Raw genomic sequence first — 21,858 nt, 5'->3', positions numbered from 1 at the left:
ATATAAAAGGTAGTGACATCAAATCTGTTAATTTGTCAAAGCTGTGTACTTGTAGAAATTGAATGTATTGCGTGAGATCGTGTCGCGATACGCTTTTATTTGGATTTTCATATAAATTGTTGAGTTTCGTGACTTGCGAAGCTCTCGGGAGCTTCGCACGTGTCGCGTTCGAGTACGGTCGGGCTGGACTGAAATGAAAAAGGAGCACGAGTGATGGGAGTTTATTTGGAGAATACGTGGAGTCGTCAAGTGTGACAGATGCACCGGCCGGCGGTGCCGGCGCGGGCGCGTGTGGCGCGGCGCTTGCGGCGCAGGTCCCGCTGGCTGGCGGTCGGCGGCGCGGCGCGGCGCTCCGGCACGATGGCGCAGCCGCGCACCGCCAGCGGGTCGGCGCCGGGGCCCGCCCTCTCCGACGCCCGCCTACCGCTGAAAATACGACGCGTCCGTCCGGTCGGGCCGCCCCCGCCGCCGTCGGAGCGAGGACGGCGACCCCGACCCGAACGGGCCCCCGACGTCGAGCGGCGCCACGAGTCGCGCCCGCGCCCGTTCGGGTCGGGGTCCGATCGATCGTACGTCTATCGGGGCGAGTCGCCGTCGTCGTCGACCGACGCGGACCCGGGGATTGTCGATCTTATGAAACACATCGTACCTTCGCATCGGCTCGCAGACGTCGATTCGCTCGTGTATCGATTCGCTTTTTGTTTAATCGCGGAGCATAATTCGATCGCTCGGCGACGGCGTTCGAGTGCATATCTCGTAAGCGCGAAAGTTTGAGGGGATTTCGGGCGGGGATGTGGGGATGTGGACGCTCGTGATGGATATCTGTGACTCTCACGCGAAAGCGAGTGATCGCATTTTGACAAATTTCAAATGAATGTAACGTCGTAGCTCACTTTCGACCTCCGGCGCGGGGGCTGCGCGGGGCGCGCGACGGCGACCGCGCGGGGGAGGGGGGCGCCGGCCAGCAGCGGGGGCAGCGCGCGCGCACCGCCTGCAACAACCGCCTGCAGATTCTCAATACGTGGCGAAAGCCGCACCGGCCGAGCCACCGACGCGACCGTTCAAAATACCACTCCACCCGGCCAGGAGGATTCACCGACGGCACGGCGCGGCCGCGACGACGACTCGTCTCACAGAGCCGACAGAGAGCACACCCGAAGACACCCCGGACACACAGACCCAACACGTCGACACGGACGCGCGCATCCACCGACGTGACATTCCATTCCAGCCGGCGATGCGGCGAATCAATCCCCCCACGACCCTACAAAATACTTTAGGCGGAACACAGTCGCGGTGGCGGGTCGAACCGGCGAGTCCTCGCGGTGATGCGGTCATTTTACCTGGGCGTCGGAGCGACGATCAGGCGGCGGGCCGAGCGCGGGCAACGGCTCCCCGGGCCGCCGGCCGCCCCGCGGCGAACGGGCCGACGACCCGTAACCGATAGCCGGCGCTGCGGTCGAACGGCGACGCGGAGTCGACTCACATTTGCACGCGGACCACTCCGTATCCTGAAATAGTATACTTAATTTGATATTTCTAAAAATGAAATCACCCAGAGTGTTCACCGTAATATACCTATCTACGAACTGCAAATTCTTACACCCGTTTTCTAAAATGTTAACCCCAACCTTCGTGGACTCCGCCCTCAGTTCTCAGTTGAGACGACCTCAAGGTGTTCCTTGAACTCGGATCAAAAATCGTTATTCTCACACGGCGCCTCATCCTCCATTGAGGTTGAGTAGAGGAATGACGTCATTACATTCGGAAGTACTTACTATTTTGTTGGCAGTATTGTACAACTCTAATTTATGGTAACATACAGATGTTAAATGTTATTATAAAAAAAAAACAAATTGACAAATTGTTGTTGTTGTTGCTGTGAACTTTTTGACGGGAACGGGAACGGGGTGGTTGCTTTCTTCATTGGATAATCTAAATAATTAATACGAAGTGGTGTTTTGTGGTTAATGATCGCATTAAGATATTCGGAAAACTTTCGCGATAGTGTTATTAAATCAGAAGATTCAATAAATGAAGTATACTTTAGTATACCTATCTAGTTTCGCTTCGTGCCAAGAAGCAGCTTCATTTAACTCGAAAGTTTATGCGGACTTTTGAGTTAATTCGTTTGGGGTTCGGTGAAGGAGTCTGCTCCGAGGGAGGGGCCTTCGTAAGTTCTAAACCTATAAGTATACAAGTTTTTGATTTATGAGCGGGTCAAAAGTGGCTCCAAATGGTTCGTGTAATATTACACACGGTGCGGCTCGCCAGTTCTGTTTCTTGAACTTGGCTTGACACGCTACCGCGTGTCTAGATCAAGATACCCATAATAGGGGATTGCGTTGTGCACTGTATTTATTGCAAAACACGTTGAACTGACGTCGCGGCGACGCGACGCCGAGGCGTCGACGCCGCGTAGACGCTGGCACGACGACGACGCTCGTGTGTGCATTTTTTGTAGGAAAAGTGTGAGTTGGTATATACCCCTATGACGTATTAAATGTTACATAATACTCACTAAAAGATCTAAAAAATAAGAGCATCACAGTCAAAGTTTAATACGTCGCGTCGTTTTACTTTAGTATCGTTTAGACTTTGTGTAAAATGTTCTAAATTTTCTCTATTGGATTTTGAGGGAGAGCGATATTCTGCAACAATGGCCATTTTTTCATAAGTAATTTTACAAATTGTACGATAAATACTCTTTTAGTAGGTAGTATTATTTCACTATATTTTTTTGCGCAGTGCTGCAAACAATATTTGCCCATATCGGATGAAGACTTTTTGAGCTTTCATTTGTACCTAGGTACTCTAGTGATACATTGATGGTGTAATATGTTGTAACTACCCGTAGTGGACTCACCTGTGACTTGGTGTCACTGCAGAGGTCGGTGGCGGCGTCACTGCGGGGCGTGTGGCGGGCGCGCGGGGTGGCGCGGGAGTCGGCGCGCGTGCTGGGGAAGCGCAGGCGCAGGTCGAGGCGCGCGGGCAGCGCGGCGCGGCACGATCCCGCCAGCGTCAGCGACCAGCCGTCCGCGCCTGCCGCCCACACCGGGTTAATCCACATCGATCGCCGCCGCCGTGCACGTGCCGTCGTTCAACAAAACGTTTCGACATGTAACGTATTAACTTTTTTTGTCCTCGCTTATTGTCCATTTGCCTCGGACAGCATCTACCACTCGCTCGGACAAATAGAGAACGCCGAGGCTCTCGTCCGGCACAATGTTTGAGACAGCCACCGATGGGCGACGTGCCCGAGGGCACCTCGACTCGGGCCGTCGTCTGGGAAGATTATATTTGAAAAAATCGATCGACCCTAGGGTCAGAAATTACAGGGTGTAACTTGAAATAAAATTAGGAGGTGCCCGCTGGAATCGGGACCGATGTTCTTCGTAATAGCTAAATTCTTTTGCTGCTAAATTATAAAAAATAGTGGTTGGGCACCTGTGTCGTGTACGGTGGGGAGAGCGTCGGGCGCGGGGCTGGCGGCCGGGGCGGCGCCGGGGGCGACGGCGTGGAGGACACGGCGGCGAGGGCGCGCGCGGCGGCACGCCGGCGCCGGCCGCGCCTGCTGCGGCTCGCTGGCCGTGTCGCACTCGCATTCGCTGGAACTCCGTTCGCCGACGATCGGGGCTCTCTCCTCGTCGCTCCCCCGCCAGAGCGGAGAAGGGCCCCGCCGCCGAGGGGATCGAGCCCACTGCGTGCCGACGGATCTTCGGTCTTCGACCTCCTTCCGGTCGCCTCTTACGATGCGCTCGTCGGGACCTCCCGCCGAGGTCGGACCTTCCGGTAAATAAAACGACAATGTAACTTCAGAAATTTATTTGCAATCACCACGAAACAATATTTAACGGTTCCCACTACGAGCGAGTCGACGTCGCGTCGTGTCCATCAGCGGCGACGACGTCGATCTGTACGCCGAGCGAAGTCCTCTCGGTTCGAACGGTCGATACGGTGCAGCGTCGAGGCGGAGGAGCGGTGGTGCGGCGTGCGGCTACTCTACGGAGACGGAGGGGGCGGCGGGGGCGGTGCGCAGTGCGAAGGGCGGCGGGGACGGGGTACATGCGAGCGCTATACCTGGCGGCGCGCGCGGGCTCGTGGCGGCCGAGCGGCGGGCCGGCGACGGCTCCTCGCCGGCCGATTCCGGGCTGAGACCGCTTCGCTCCTCTGGAATCGCGTCGAACACTCGCTCGAAGCGTAGCGATCCCGAAGGCGCCCGAGGTTCCGCACCGGGAACGGAAGCGCGCCTGGCGGGCGCGGATACGACCGCAGGTGTCGTCACGATCGTCGCGGGCGGTACGGAAGTGCGGCGCACGCGAGTCGTGTCGCTTTTGTCTCGGCGAATCGGAACGGGAATGCGCGATCGTCTCCCTTTCGAAGTGTCGACGCTTTCGTCGGAGTTTGTCTCGGACGAACTTCTGGAAACGTTTCCGTATTCTAGGATCTCCAAAATTTCTATGCATTTGCCGCCGTCGTGAATTTCCGACTTATGGTACAGTCTGCGCGGTCCGCGCTCTCGGAAAGGTCGGGGCGGGGGCGGCGTGGGGGCCCCTCGTCCGGTGTCGGCGCGGGGCCGCGTCGCGTTCGTGATGCGTTTCGTGTTGTCGGTGCGGGGTTGGTGGGGTCGAGGTCGCGGCGGCGAGTCGTCGGCGAGCGGCGCGGGCGGGTGAGGGGCACGTGCGCGTGCGATGCGCCCGGCGCGGTACTCCTCGCGCGCCACGCGCACCACGGCGTCGTCAATGAGGGCGTCCACGAGCGCCGCGCACTGCCGCTGCACGTCCCGCGCGGGCGCGCGCCGCGCCCCCGTCCGCCGCACTCCCTGCGCTCGCATCTCTCGACGCCGATGTCGTCTAAATAAGCGCTGCCTTATCTTCTCCGGCATGCGGTCCGCCACCCCTACGTTTTCATTTTCGCGAGCGCAATCATCGTCGTTCATGCGTATAAAAAACGATTCACCCCTCTCTCTCGGCGGAGGATCGTCCAAACCGGCGGACGGGGAGGGCGGAGACGACGGCGAGAGAGAGCGCCGGCGCCGGGGACGCGCGGGCCCGGGCGGCGGGGGCGGCGCGGGCGGCGGGGGCGCGGGCGCCGCGCGGGGCGACGCAGGGTCGTCCAAGCTGTCAACCAGGCTGGCGCACGGCGAGCCCGCACCGGACCGTACGCGCCAACACGCCGGGTTGGCCTCCGACTCGTCACCGAACACGTCCCGTCCGGCGGGCGGCGCGGCCGCGGACAAATCGCGGACGCACAATTCTTCGTTACCGAAAATAATCTGATTATTCGACGTCGGACTCAAATGGACCACGGTGTTCACTCCGGTATTTTGCAACTTAACTTTGATCTCTTTCTCTACGACACTGATTGTGCCGTCGCCGCCGATCGACACCGTCATACTCTCCAGTCGATCGGTCAAAGAGTTCAAGCTATCCACCAAAATGTTGGAAACGTATTCGTCGATGTCGAGGGTACGGTCTGTCGATCGAGACGCGGGAGTCCTCGTCGGCCGTGACAGACCCGCGGGGGAGGTCGCCGACACGACGATCTCGAGGAGATCCGGCGGGGGCGACGGGGGCGAACCGCCGAGAGCGCCGGACGAGACGGGGAAAGAGTCGGCGGCCGAGGGCGGCACGCGGACTCCGTCGACGCCGACGAGGGTGGCGGACACTTCGGAGCGCGAGCCGTCGAGCGAGCGAGTGTCGCAGCTGCACAAGGGGCGGGCGGGCGCGCCGCACAGCCGCCGCAGCAGCGCCGAGCGCCGCACCAACTCGCGCGACGCACACGCCGCGCCGCCGCCCGGAGACGACGCTCCCTCCCGCTCGGACTGCTCGCTCGCCAGCCGGTACCTGCCGCACGAACACCGGTCAGTGGCCAGCCCGTCGAGGGACAGCGGCCGGGGCAGCCGCAGCACTCACCTGCGCATCACGGTCTCGGGCACAGAGTAGCGCCGGCGCAGGAGGCCCGGCGAGGCGGGCGCGCGCCGCCCCATACCCGCGCCCGCCGTCCGCACGCTCCCCTCGCCCGTGCAACCGCCCACACTGCACACCGACGCCGACGCCCCACTTGTTCTGGAATTTTCAAAACTAAACATTACGCGATCGCCGATAACTCCAAAGTTTAACTAGTAGGGGGTAGCTTTTAGGTAAAATATTTTTTAATGGCAAGCTTGACCTCGAACTTGTAGCACGCCGCTCGCTTGTAGGTATATGGCGCGTTATCTCGTAGCCAATGCGGTCGGCTCATTGTTGCATCTTGTACAATAAACAAGCGCAGCCAGGAGCAGGACTGGGGGGTTACAGAGGCCACATCGAAGCAATTCATCTAAAAAGACATATTGCAATTTGACATTTGCGCATATAAAAGTAAGTGCGCAATGCAAACAAATGTAAAATAGCAATATTGCTTTTTTATATGAATTGCTTCGATGTTTTAACCCCCTGACTGTACTAAAACGTATTAAATAAGTATGTCGTATCCACGCAGATATTTTAACCTCTCCTGAATTTCTAGTAATAAGTAGTAGTAGGTAGTAGGTTTTTTTACCGACTTCAAAAAAGGAGGAGGTTCTCAATTCGACCGTATATTTTTTTTTTTTTTTTTTTTTTTATGTTTGTTCGGGCATATCTTCGTCGTATATGAACCGATTTTGATAATTCTTTTTTTGTTTGAAAGGAGATATACCCAAGGGGGTCCCATGTCAAGGAAGTCAGGATCTGATGATGGAAGACCAGAGAAATCGAGGGGAATTTTCAAAAATCGTAGGAGCGACTAGTGCGTGTGTAAAGTCATATTGATCGGATCGATTTTTAGGCTTCGGGAAAACTTCCCGACCTTCGAAAACTGGTCAGCATCAGGGAGATACCCTATGGCCTGGCAAAACTATACAACCTGGAGCAATTTTTCTTTCACGAAACGTATTTAAATCTTGATCAAATTCAATCGCCGGTGCAAAAAAACAAAATGGCGGAAAAAAAAGATGGCCGCCATACAAAATTTTGTCGATTTTGGAAGAAGCCCGTTTGGGTAAAAATAATGTATGGGGCGCTTACTCAAAACGTCATGTAGAGTACGGAAATACTTTCTGGTCACCAAAAACTGCTCCGCATCAGAGAGATACTCTACGGCCTGGCAAAACTATCGCACGTGAACCAATATTTCTTTCAGAGCACTTATTTAAATCTTGGTCAAATTCCATAGCGCGTAAAAAAAAAACAAAATGGCGGAAAAACAAGATGGCCGCCATACACAATTTTGTTTTTTTTTTTTTTTTTTTTCAGAAAATGTCTCGGGATATAAAATATATATCGGGGTTGTGATCGGATCGTCATGTTAAGTATGGAAATACTTCCCGATTTTCGAAAACTGCTCCGCATCAGGGTGACACCCTACGGCCTGGCGAAACTATCACACCTGAACCAATTTTTCTTTCACGAAACCTATTTAAATCTTGGTCGAATTTAATGGCCGGTGAAAAAAATACAAAATGGCGAAAAAACAAGATGGCCGCCATACAAAATTTTGTTTTTTCAGAAAATGTCTTGGGGGTAAAAATGATGTATAGGGGTGTGATCGGAACGTCATCTTTGAAAACTGCTCCCAATCAGGGAGACATCCTACGGTCTGGCAAACCTATTGCACCTGGATTTTGTTTGTTTCCACGACACCCATTTAAATCTTGGTCAAATTCTATCGCCGGTGAAATAAAACAAAATGGCGGAAAAACAAGATGGTCGCCATACGAAGAGGGACAGTTTCGAATAAACAGGACACGCGAGCTGCTTTAGCAGCGAGCGAACCACGCGAAATCTACTGTATCTATATGTATGCGTGAGTGTGTATGATAGCAGCTTCCACTGACAACCACATGTGTGTATGTACACATACACATGTGTGTGTGTGTGTGTGTGTGTGCGTGTGTGTGCGCGCGCGCGCGTGTGTGTGTGTGTGCGTGTGTCTGTGTGTGTGCGTGTATCTGTGTGTGTGCGTGTGTACGTGCGCGTGAGCTCGTGTGCGTTAGCGCGTGTGTGAGTGTGTGTGTGTAAACATGTTCATCAATAATAATTGTGATCACTACTAATAATATATTATATTATTATATATGAATATAAATCAGAAAATCTGTCTGTCTGCATCCTTGCTCGGTCTAACCATCACTTAAAATCGTAAAATAAAATAAAATTTTTAACAAAAAAAAAACCGACTTCAAACGCAAAACTAAAAAGCAATAAATAAATTAACTTCGCACAAAGTAATAAGTACGTATTTTCAATTAGTTAATTAATTTATAATTCTGAAGTCGGTGCCAAGTAAATGCTACAACAACCCTACTACAATATCAAATTACTATGTACACACAATATTGTTTAATACCTATATCAAAGCAATTACAAAACAATGTCAAACAAAAAATTACAAAACAATCAGTATTGAAAAATATATGAATCGGTACTTCGTTGTAGCATTTCCTTGGCACCGGCTTCAGATTTATAAAATAATTAACTAATTGAAAATACGTACTTATTACTTTGTGCGAAGTAAATTTATTTATTGCTTTTTAGTTTTGCGTTTGAAGTCGGTTTTTTTTTTGTTAAAAATTTTATTTTATAAAATGCACTAATTATGAACAAAACTTTTCGGTTGTAGTGTAGGGGACCACTATGTAGTGGTAACTTTTATTCTATTTATCCGCAGGGATGATACATACGAGTAATAGGTGTTAAAACTTATGAAGTAGGTATTTTTAAGTTCAGTTCAGTCATCTTTTATCCGCCAATGTTCATCTCAGATTGAGTAGTATATACAGTAAAGTATTGACTACTCGTATATGGCGAAAAGCTATAAATAGGTGACAGTAGTTTGAACGACTTAATTATATTGGTCCCACACATGGTAGTCACGGCGTGCGGGGCGCGGGCGGCACGGCAAGCTATTCCCGACGCCTGCGCCGGCGCCGCGCCGACGGCACCGGCGACACTCCGCTTGTTCTTATTCCGACAGACTCGTGCGTGACTCGCTACCCGAGCACTTGCTAATTCATTTGTGTAATAGACTTTATTATGGAATGTATGAAACAACAGCCTAACAGCCTCCGTGGTCTAGTGGTTAGAGCGTTAGGCTCACGATCTGGAGGTCCGGGTTCGATTCCCGATGGGGACATTGTCGAAATCACTTTGTGAGACTGTCCTTTGTTTGGTAAGGACTTTTCAGGCTTGAATCACCTGATTGTCCGAAAAAGTAAGATGATTCCGTGCTTCGGAGGGCACGCTAAGCCGTTGGTCCCGGCTATTAGCCGTAAAAAACACCTCCACCAACCCGCAGTGGAGCAGCGTGGTGGAGTATGCTCCATACCCCCTCCGGTTGATTGGGGGGAGGCCTGTGCCCAGCAGTGGGACGTATATAGGCAGTTTATGTATGAAATACAATGGACTATTGAGTATTGCAGTTGCTGCCATACTTCTTTGCAGACCTCGGTGGCGATCGTGCGCAATTTCAGTGAGGCTGAATGATCCGCTCGGTCCTGTCGTCGGTGCGGAGTGTACGGGGCGGCTCGCGCGCGGACGGCACGGATGCCCGGGGCGGGTGTGGGGTGCGTGCGGATGTTCTCGCTGCAGTTTTGCATATTTTCTCCGCACGCTCCGGTTGCGCGCGCGGCGTGGCGGCGGCGGCGGCGCCGCGGGCGAGAGGAGCGTGGGGCGCGGGGGACGCGGCGATGCATCGCCGGCGCCGGTTCACTGGACACGCGCTGCACATGCACATCTTATAATCTCTAAATAGTTCCATGAGTACTACACAGACCACTAGATCGTGTACCACTTAGTATCTTGTTCTGGGGGGTTAAAATGGCTACATCGAAGCAATTCATCTAAGAAAGCAATATTGCTAGGTATTTGACATTTGTTTCCATCTTTGGAATTCGTATCAACAGTGGCTGCAAGTTGTCTTTGATTACTTGTGGCTCTGCCCACCCCATTAGGGATTACGGGCGTGAGTTTATGTATGTATGTTGACATTTGTTTGCATTGCGCACTTACTTTTAGGTATATGCGCAAACGTCAAATTGCAATATTGAGATGAATTGCTTCGATGTGGACATTTTAACCTGATATGTTTTAGTAGGTAGGTTATAGGTATCGTTGGGGTAGAGTCTGAGATGTTAATTCCAACCTTCCTCGACGCTGACTTCGATTGAGCCTCAAGAAAGCCTCAAGGCCTTCTTCGAACTCAGTTCAAAATCGGTATTCCATGGCGATGGCTTGCCATCAATATTTTGGGATTAGCTATAACGTTGACAATATGATATTCCCGACTCCAGTGACTGATCTCCTGAAGTCGAGGAGTTAAATGTCAAATTAGAATACCAAAACGCTCAGCTGAAGCCGAGTCGGGTGGAGCAACAGTCGAGTGAACATCTTACAACGCGGGGGTTAGAATTGTCTCGCACTCAATATATCAAAACAAGAGAAGTGGAACACGATCCGGAGGTGGTCGTTATTATGTGTGTACGCGCATCGCGATTCGCGCGTATCCAGGGAACCGGCGGCGGGTTGTACAGGTCTTCTAAGTAGGTAGGTACTGGCCTGTCAGCAGGCTTGACATTGAAAAATGTTTAAACAAATATTATCAGACATAATACAATAGTGAAGCCACATGAAGTAGAGTGGGTACATTATCAATATAACCAAATGAGCAGAGGTTCCCAAACAAGACGGTGCCTGTACTGATGATTCGGGTTTAGTTAACCTAACCTAACCGATTTGTTAACGAAGCTAACTTTACATAGGTATTACGTACATACTAAATACCATCTCACTTGCCCCAAATTGATAATATTTACAAAGATTTTTTTATTGGTACTTATTTAGATAAGTACGTTTATTTTACTATAGTTACGATTATTCCTTGGGGGAGGCCTATGCCCAGCAGTGGGCGTCGTACGGCTGATGATGAGGATTATTTAGTTTTAGGATAATTCACATTAATATAATAAAGTTTAGGAACATCAATAAGTAGTAGGATTATGATCCTACTACTTATTGATGTCCTACATTATGATGTAGGACAATAAATGATTAGGACTATGGAGTATGAGTACCTACTTAATATACAAATATTAGGAATATCCCAACGTCTATTGTCCTAACATAATGATGTTAGGACAATAGACGTTGGGATATTCAGCATATATTTAGATATGGGTACCTATATTTTTAAACGCTTAAAATATTTATTAAGTAGTTAGGTATTAGATAAGTACTGCATGACTGTGCGACGATGGTATCATGAATGTGACGTGTGGTGTGAGGCCTATGATGGTAACTACTAAAAGTAAGTACAAAATGGTGCTAATTCCTGTAAATACCATCTAATTTTATTTTAAGTTATATCTGTCATTTTCTTATCCGCCGAAAAGGAAAGGGACGGGTAATCGACAAGCATAAAATTTATGGAACACACGTCAATTTTAAGCACAAATCTAAACCAACCGTCTAAAAATTTTACGTTCGTCAATAACCCGACACAGTTAAGTAGACAGCACGTCAAACGGATTGCATACAAGAGACGTACCTTTTGATTCGCCCGGGTTATTCATTCATTTACTCATTCTTCCTAAAATTAAGAGCTGTGAATCATCCGTCCCTTTCCTTTTCGACGGATATGAAAATGACGGATATAACTTAAAATTAGGCGGTGTCTGCAGGAATCGGGGCCATTGTTGTAATAAATAAATAGGTAAGTAAGTACGCGTTTATTAATATCATTTACCAATTAAAAGTAAATTTTGTTAAATCAAAATTTTATATTAAGCCCTTAAAATAAATAAAAAGTATTCGCACATTACCTACATAAATTACAAATATAAGGTACCTATGCAAAAGCCATGTAAGTATAGGTAGGTACCTATTATACTTTGTAAAACAAGGTAAATACAAGCTTACCTTTACGGTTCCGCAGCGCTGTGTTTGAAAAGCGAGCGAGCTGTCACCGGCCGAGCACGTCTTGAGCGAGCGTCTGCGAGATATGTACCTGCGGCGGCGGCTGGCGATGGGGGCGGCTGGCGTGCGACTGGCACGCCGCCGCCCCCGCGCGACACTCACCGCGAGCCGGAGCCGGTGCGCGTGCCGCCGACGGACGGCGCGGCCGCGGCCGTCTCCTGCCACGCGGCTCGCAGCGTCGCCAGCGCAGCGCGCACGCCGCGCGACGAGCTGTCCGCCGCGCCGCCGTTGCTGCCGCTACCTGTGTCGTCACAAGTGTATATCACAGCTGCATACACAATACACGCGCCGCCGCGACCATGCCGCCGGCTTCACGCCGCCCGCACCTCAATGGTAACTCGAGATGAGCCCGGCACCTACATAGACCGTAAGGCGCCACACTTCCATAATATTTGTTATAGTGCAACGGTTACCTACTCACTTAGTTCGTGAAGTGATTCGCATTGCTGGAGAGTAGGGATATTCATCAAAGAGGGGCACCGCAAGGTAATTGCGTTTTGTTTTCGATTGATTACAAGATTTAGGCCTGTGTAGTAACTAGTAATCAGAAATCAGAAATCAGAATCATTTATTCAACGTAATTATCATGGATAAACTTGTTGAAGGTCAATGTAACATTTTTGAATTTACGTCATTTCGCAAGGTGTTATGGCTGAGGAGAAGAAATGACAAGAAACTGCAACAGCAACACATCTTTTAAAAACCAATGAGGATATACATTACAAGTTATTTAATAACTAGAGGAACACATTCAATACCAGACATTTTTATCATTTAGGTAGTCATTAATCTTATAATAAGCTTTTTTACATAAAGTAAGCTTCACGTGAGCTTTAAATTTATTTTCTGACAAATTTAAAATATTATCTGGTATTTTATTGTAAAAACGTATACATAACCCCAAAAAAGATGAATTTAATTTACTTAATCTAGAATTTTGAATAGCAATTTTATGTTTATTTCTTGTATTGTAAGTATGCCTTTCACAGTTTCTCGGAAGGAGAGATAAGTTTTTACGTACATACATAATGTTTTCATATATATATTGACTTGCGACCGTCAGTATATTTATTTCTTTAAACAGCTCCCTCAAAGAGTCCCGACAACGCAGCTTATAAATAGCGCGAACTGCTCTTTTTTGAATGATGAAAATAGTTTCTACATCAGCGGCTCGACCCCACAGCAAAATACCGTAAGACATTATGCTGTGGAAGTAGCTGAAGTAGACAAGTCTAGCAGTGGGTACATCTGTGAGTTGTCGGATCCTTCTGACGGCATATGCTGCTGAACTTAGCTTGCCCGCTAGTGATACAATATGTGGGCCCCATTGAAGTTTTGAATCTACAGTAATTCCTAAGAAAACTGTGTGTTCAACAAAATCTAGTTTCTCGTCGTTAATTTTAATGTTATTATTTACTTTCTTTACGTTTGGTAGAACAAATTTAATACACTTCGTTTTCTTAGCATTTAGAACTAGGTTATTTACTGTAAACCAACTTAGAACCTGCGACACAGCGCTGTTTGCTTCGTCAAATTCCTCTAACTTTCTGTCGAAGTAGTTTTGAAGACTTCTTTTTATTTTAGTAAGTACTTTTGTATACTTTAACTTGAATGATGAAATAAAAGCTTACTTATTTATTTTGATAATTCCATTATCATCATCAATTTAAGAGCCGCGCTCGTGTCGGTGTAGCATTCTCCATGCTACTTTTTAGGGAAAAATAGGGCAGTGGTTTCCATTATACTAAAAATAAAAAAAAATTGTTTATAAAACAAACACCAAACAAAATATTATGACTCCCAACTTTGAGCAACTGTGTTGCAAAAAGTATGTACTACTTATGCTTGATAAGCAGATTATTTTGGACATTCTAAAATTGTTTTATTATTTTAACGCTGCTATTACCATTTTAATGTCTCAAACGGTGCCCGAGGGCCTTTAAAGTAAATACATACACATACTTAGTCGGTCCCAAAGTTCTGTCATATATGAAAATAGTGATAAAATAAAAAGTACCAATAAGTTTATAAAAATTTATATATCAATTTAAAGTATATTTATTAAGAAATGAAAATAACTTAAAATTATTCGAAATGACCTCCCTTGTTTTTAATAACTTCCCTCAAACGCCGCGGCCAGTCATCTATCGCAGCACGCACCATATTCATGTCTATTTCAGCGACGGCTTAAATTATGGCTGACTTCAGGCTCGCCAAATTTTTGTGGGGTTTAGCACAGACCTTGTTCTCTAAGACCTGCCAAATTTTATAATCCAGAGGATTAAGGTCCGGACTGGAGGAAGGCCAATCTTCGTGTCTAATAAAGTCAATTTTTTGATGGTCGAACCAGGCTTGAGTAGTTTTGGCTTTGTGTGCAGGCGCAGAATCCTGCTGGAACACGAAATGATGTCCTGAAAATACTAGCGTGTTGGGCAGATCTTTGACAAGCCGATTCAAAACCGTCTCTTGGTACACTTTTGCACTGGTTTTGACACCTTTTTCGCAGAAATGGACCTCCGTTGGCCCATAGTAAGAGACACCTAACCAGACCATCACTGAAGATGGATGATGCCCATGTTGAACCCGCGGAACTTTTTTTCCTGCTTCTTCAGAGTTCTCTGCGTACACTCTATCGTTTTGCTTATTGTACTTTTCTTCTATATCAAAAATTTTTTCGTCTGTAAAAAGTATGTCACGGTGTCGGTTTCTCGCGTACCGTTTTAATAACAACCGGGATCTTTTGAGTCTAATTGCTTTCAGGCGGGCATTAAGTAAGTGTCCACTCTTTTTCTTGTATGCTCGCAACTTAAGGTCTTCGTTTAAAACCTTTTTGACTGTTTTTCTACTGACCCCCATCTGCAAAGCCATCAGTTTCTGTTTTCGGACAGGATTTCTTCGTATGCGCGCCTTTATCGCTTTGATCACTGCTGGTGTTCTTGCGGAGCGAGGCCGGCCAGTTTTTTTTCTTGTCCTCAACACTTGAGACTTCATTATACCTATTTATGGTACGATACACAAACCTAAGTGTTATTTTCAAATTTTTGAGCAACTTGAAAATGGTACTCGGCGAGTGTCCACAGCGATGCAACGCTAAAATTGCGATTCGGTTTTCTTTCAAGGTCCACTCCATCGTAATAAATCACGGAAAATGATCATTTTTTGTTTTAAAATAATTGTCAAACATTCAAAAATGGAACGCCATAAAATTTTTCTAAAAGCATGTTCGAAATTTAAAAATAATGTGCCTGTGACAGAACTTTGGGACCGACTACGTACATAAACTCACGCCTAATTCTCATTGAGGTAAGCAGAGGCTATGGAATTCCATTTGCTTCGATCCTAACACACTTCTCTTGCTTCCTCATCAATAAACAGCGAGAAAAGTAATCATAGGGAGGACAATATCAAGCAAAGGGATAGGTGAACATATTGCAGCTGAAATCATCACCGCTAACAGCGTTAGAGGAAAACATTAAAGCGCTTTCAGTTTCGGAAAATGATGACGGAAAACAAATTACGAGTATGTCCATTTCCTGTAACGCTGTAAGTGAAAGATAAAGAATAAGGAGACGACATAGGGGTACATAAGAACGGGTTCTTACCGCGTTTAAATGGGGATATGAGTCGTTTACGTTGGTGTTATTTTGACATTTATTAAATGTCTGTGATCAAAACATAATATTTGAATCACAACTCATTTTAAAATTATATTGTTACATTTTTAACACACTTTCTTTTGAATATTTTTTTCTGAGTAAAATGTTGTAAACAAAAAATAATATTTGATCAAGGTACTATAGAATATGTATTATTAAAAGGTCTGTCAACATAAAAAGAAGATAATTATATGTTCTTAGTTTACGTAGGCAAAAGTAGGTTTGCCTGCAAAGCGAGCCATAAAACCTTGGTAACCTGTATCGGGTGTGCCGGGTGCCGCGCAGTTACCTCCGTCGTCTTTCGTTGCTTTCCTGTCCGAGTTTACCTCCATGTGCTGTGTAGGTACTACTTTGACCAAGTGGCAGAAAATAAATGTTGATCGTCAGATTTTTATTGATCTGAAATATTATCCAATGTTCTGTTGTAAAATGATGAATGAGTAAGTATACAAAACAATCATTTTGTGAGATGTAGGTTTTGTAAAACATTTATTACGTAATGTTGAGTTGTCAAATGATAATTGATCGTCCGCGGTTTTTCATAAGAAAATTTGGTACTTATAGGTAATGACTGTTGGTATTTCGACGGGTCAGCAATTCACAGCGGTACATGCAGGTATATTCCAGGTATGTGGGTCACTTAATTAGAATCGAGCGCTATTGGCCAACGAACTGTACCAGTTTGGCGAGGGTGTTTTGTTGAATTTATTTATTTAAGATACACCATCGGTATATTCATAAAAATTACATACAAGTAAAATGCAACGGCAGTGGCCGTGTGTTGTAACATTACAGGCGTATACAACATCAAGTTAAAATGTTAAACAAATAATAAAACAACACGTACATGTGTTTGAGGTAACTTAAAGTTAGAAAAGTTAAATAATAACAATGTTGGTTAAAACTATAATAAAAAGTTAAATTATATGAAACTGAATATAATATAATACTCGTAATTTAATATTTAAAGTTAGTGAGGGTTCCGCCGAAGATGTCGATGTTATTGTTACATGTTTTGTTATAAGTTAGCATACAACGGTATAATGGAGAGTATTTGCCAACATTAGTACGATGTCGGGGGATGTGCAGACTGTAGGGAACCGTGGAGGCTCTCTAGGCGCCGCTACGCCAATCTGAGACAAACAAATCATATAAGTTATTTCTTCAAGAAATAAATTTAAAAATATCCGTCTCTGCCTACCCCAACGTGAAATTTGCGTCATCTTCTGAATGAAATAATAATAATAACAAAATCAATCTGAGTACAGTTATGGTAAAAAAAACATAGTTATAGAAGAAAAACAATGAGCCCGTTGATGTCTTTTGTATGAAAGAATTTTAGTAGGCAGCATGACGCCCTTGAAGATGTGTGACGCTGGAGGGAAAGAAGCGGTTGCTGGTGAGAATCCGAGGGGGTTGGTATGATTTCACTAGATGAACCGGGATAACCAAGGGCGGCCGCACGATCAGTTGTAACTGTTGTTGTTACTTATACGACACAATGACACGATGAATATTCCGACGTTACCATGGCGACGGAAAACGAAACAAGCTATTTGGCCTACATTGGCCAGCCGCCTCCGGCTGCGGGTGTGCGTGCACCAACTATAGCAACATGTTAGGTATGCATCAATGGCGTGCACTGTGGCTAGACGCGTACACGCGGCTGCCTTTGTCACCTGCGACCGGTTGTAGGGCAGGGGGACTGGTTTTTGATATGACATGTCGTCGGTTGCATCTTCTCAAACAGCAAAGACAATCTATCCTCCGTCTACATGCATGCACCGAACAGAACAGCTTGATTCTTCTTGTTACATGGCAATTTATTTCAGCCAAGCATGTGTGGACTGGCGGTCGTATGGTGGGTGCTAGCGCACAGTACCCGCTGGCCGGATGGCGGCTGATCGATAGCGCGCGCTAACGTGCCGCCGTCACGCCACCACCGCGCCGCCGCCCGCCGCCCGCCGCCGCCCGCCGCCGACCGTGCTGCGGCGGACCTCGCGCGTAATGTCTTACGTACCTATAAATTACTATAAATATCACGTTTGACCTTTGCTAACAAAGAACTTTATGTTTTTAAATCTAACACCGACCCAATGCGTGTCACACCCGTTTAATAATAAGATTTATTTTTCTCTGAAATTCAACTTCTTATAATAATAAGGTGTTCATATTTGTAGGTAAGTAACAGGAATAGTATGATACTTCTATTTATTGTGGGTGAATCTTTTGTGATATATTTGCAAAGTTATCATTCAAAGATTTAGTTGTACGATCTCTGTCACCATAACCACATCGTGATAAGAATCACATTTTATCGTCTGAATGAACCTGTCTAGAGCAGGAAAAACTCAGTTCAGTCACTCGTACGATACGCCGGGCACAACGACTAAACCGAAACGAATTATAAATTCAACAATCTCATATCAGCCTGCATTACTTACATTGGATTGATGACATAACTGCTCAGACCAGGCATATAACGGGCAAGTTGCTTCTCCAAATATTGCATAAAATAAAGCAAGCACATAATTTTAATAAATAAGACATTAACCTAAAAATAATACAAGTAAAGTATAAGTTTAAGAACTAAAACCCGACTACGGCAAAATCACACCCGCTAGTAAGACGCAACGACAAAATATTTCGGTCGAATCCTAAGACTTTGCTTACCACGGCCATAGAACACCTAAGGGATACCATCTTCGGCATACGACCACGACTATCTCCTAAACATCACAATTCGGAAGAATTTCAGAAAAATATTTACTTGTTTTGTTAGGTACCACCTCTACTTCCAAAGGACTTAGGTGGTGGTACAGGTTACAGTATAGAACCTAGTTTGAGGCGTATGGCAATGGAATGGTTGGGAGGGATTTCCACTATGAAGGCTATGGCTTTCCCAATAAAAACAATCTCGGCTATTACACTATACACACCATCGATGTATAATATGGTGCTAATTAATTGATGCACAACACACACACATACGCGGCGGGCCGCAAGCACCTCTACGAGATGTAAATACCACCACCGAGGATGACTGCGAGAGGATCCCCAATGTGCGTCTGCAGTGCGCGCAGGTGGACGCTCGTGGCTCGTACGCCTCGTGGTGGCCCGCGGGAGCAGCGCCGGCGTGACGTGCCTTACACATGTATCAGGTGATACCAGTATCAGTCAATAGCTTCATAAATCGCTTGCTATATTCGAAAGAACAAACATTACAACCCAAAAAATATTGTACGTTTCTAAAGCCAATTTAGGTCTGACTAGATAAACCCTAGTTTCATTAAACAGAGTTTCGGCGGCGAGAGTCGACGGCCCAAGACGCTCCTGGGATTAGATATAAACTCGTTGGTTAAAGTTCGAAATATAACACAGAATACAATTGATAAGTTGTACTTATAGTTTGTACCGCAAACTTTTTAATTTTTAAATATTTCCTCGTCTTATGGTTGTCTGGAAAAAATCGCTTTAAGCGATAAGGCCGCTATTTGCCATTTACCTAGTTACGAGCCTTTTGGTAATATTTCCTTTTATTTTGGTGGAATAATATATATTTGTATTGTTTTGTAATTCGTATATGCATTTTGTATGTTGTGTACGTATGTACATACCTACAGTCAAAGTCCAAACCAATTGAACTAAGTACTACTATATTGTATCCTGTGCTTTGACAGAGACTAGTCGCCAGACCCGAGGATTGACTAGTCAAATCTAGGAGCGACGCGCGACGGAGGTTCGTTCTTTGACTATAACTCATAGAGAGATAGTAGGTTGAGAAAAATCTTGTTCCCACTTATGCGAAAGTGTTACCGCATACATCTCAATAGTTTTGTTTCCAGAAACAAACATAATAATAAATATAAATAAATAAATAATAATAATGAACATGAGGAAGGGGAAGATCAACAATAGCTCACAGACAATTAAAGAGAAGGCGAAAACAAGTCAAAGAATTGGCCTTTGATTGACAAGAATGGAGAATGCTACACCGACAAGAGCATGGCTCTTATGTTAATGATGATGACTTCAAATGACTTGTAATATTAATATAAAAAGTTACTGTGGCCATGTCGTTATCAGCTTGCTTCTCAAACGGGGAGTGAAACTAGAAAGGGGAGGGGAACTAGACTTGCTCCAATGCATTGTATTATTTTCACTCACACAATGATATAGCAGCTAATTGATTCGATAGTGAACATTACCATAAGAAGATTACCTACAAACGGCGATAAGGACACTCTATCATGTTGGTGTAACAAAAACCTCTGTGAATGGTGCATATACTTCTGACTACCCTAATTGTGAATATAGTCGTGAGCATATTATGTTATGTTGTTACGTTTAATGTTATTGTAAATATTATGTTTCTACCTAAGGTGAAAAGAAGATGCGTTGGACAGGGACAGTTGACGAAACTTCCAAAGGTTTCATTCAATTCCAGTCCAGTAGGACTTTGTCAACCAGTTTGTGGTCCAGTGCGGTCACCGGTGACCGGGCGCGGATAGGGCGGCGCGCGGCTCGCGGGCGGCGGTCGCGGCGCGCACTGCGGTCTCCGCGGCCGCCCGCGCCGCCGACCAGTGACCACACGCCCCCGCTGCCCCGCCGCCCCGCCGCCCCCGCCGACCCAGCTGCCCTCACTGCTAGTACTGTCAGCCAACCCTCACGCCACCGGTCACCAATTTTTAAACATAGTATGTTATGTATGTTATATTACATCACTGCTATAGGTATTCATAATCAATACCTATTAATAATAGTGATGACTTTGCTGTGACTAATTATTACTGATTGAACCTCTGATTTAAAACATATATACGTATCAAAGGAATTTATCACAAACAGTCATGACCGCAAAGTAGACTCAAAGTTGATTACGATAACGTTGAGGTAGAGCGAGAAGAGCAACACAAGCAGCGCGGCCAGCACTAGCAGCGCGGCAAGCGGCGCGCGCCCGGCGAGCGCGAGCAACGACACGTCGGCGGCCGCCAGCAGCGCCAGCGCACCCAGCATTGGCGGCGTCACGCTCACGTACAGCGCGCACAGGTTGCGGCTGCGCGCCGCGCCTCCCGCCGCCAGCAGCGCGTGCGCTGCCACCGCTAGCACGCCGAGTGCGCCGTGCGCCCGCCGCAGTGGCTCGTGCACGCAGCCCGCACCCGCCCAGTACGCCGCCACGTGCAGAGCGCCGCACGCGCCGCCTAGCGCCGCACCCGCCACCACGCCCGCGCGCAGCGGCAGCACGCCACAGCACGCGTGCACGCGCGGTATATCCAACCCCATTTTTCTCTCGTGCACCGACTAGCGGCTATCTAAAGGAATTTCTACCGGCATGCGGCAAACGAACGACTTAGGAACTTGTTGTTCACTGATATATTAGATAAGAATGCTAACGAGGTGCTACTAAAAGCAGATTTTTACAATATCCAATAACTAGACATGGCTTTTTTTCAAATGACAGTATAAACAAGACATGAATATTGTTTTTTCCTTTTTTAAGAGACAGGCTAAGATCGTAACACCATGACGCCTAGTCTTCAGTACATTTCAAGTCATGAATCATTCCATGTTCATGCACATTTCTTTACTTTTAAAATGACATCAAAATTCAACGCTATATCGAGCCTGGTATCTTAAAAATACGACCTTAACATGAACGTTTTTGTTTTTGTGAAAACCAAAATTATAACAATTTCCAAAACTCAAACAGACAGACAATTATATTAAGTAAAATCCCGATTAAAAATGTAAGTAAGTACCTAACTTTACATACCAAGAATGGCAAAACAAGCCTTCCATAACAAGGAGTACATGTTCAAGGCTAAGATAGCCAAAGCAATCAGAAAACGATGCATCACAACTTTCGTATGGAGTATAGTCATCTATGGATGTGAAACACAGAAAGACAGAGAGAGAATCGATGCCTTTGAAATGTGATGTTGGAGAAGGATGGAAAAAAATAGTTGGACAGAAAGGGTTAATAATGAAAAAATTCTAGCAAGAGTAAGAGAAAGGAAAAATGAAATAAAAAAATAAAAGGAGACAATTATTGACTGTTATTGAGGACAGAAGAGAGAACAGTTAATACGACACTATGAATTATTAAAAAGATCATAGAAGACATAGAGGACGGGGAAGACCAAGAAGAGCTTACATGGAACAAATGAAAGAGAAGACGCACGTCGTGGTTATAATTAAGTCAAAGAATT

General features: G+C 46.3%; 1 protein-coding gene across 1 annotated transcript; it reads right to left on the bottom strand.

Moving 5' to 3' along the window:
- Positions 1 to 245: 245 nt before the first annotated feature.
- Positions 246 to 12,133, bottom strand: LOC126379772 (serine/arginine repetitive matrix protein 1-like). The gene is made up of 8 exons (XM_050028591.1): positions 11,937 to 12,133; positions 5,916 to 6,068; positions 4,081 to 5,846; positions 3,448 to 3,786; positions 2,867 to 3,042; positions 1,344 to 1,511; positions 894 to 991; positions 246 to 426 (listed from the first exon to the last, which is right to left on the bottom strand). The coding sequence occupies exons 2-8, from the start codon at positions 5,987 to 5,989 to the stop codon at positions 246 to 248; spliced, it is 2,802 nt and encodes a 933-aa protein (XP_049884548.1). The 5' UTR covers positions 5,990 to 6,068; positions 11,937 to 12,133.
- Positions 12,134 to 21,858: the final 9,725 nt, after the last annotated feature.

Source organism: Pectinophora gossypiella, chromosome Z (assembly GCF_024362695.1).
Source record: "Pectinophora gossypiella chromosome Z, ilPecGoss1.1, whole genome shotgun sequence".
Classification (NCBI taxonomy): Eukaryota; Metazoa; Arthropoda; class Insecta; order Lepidoptera; family Gelechiidae; genus Pectinophora; species Pectinophora gossypiella.
This window is presented reverse-complemented; position numbering and strand designations above follow the sequence as displayed.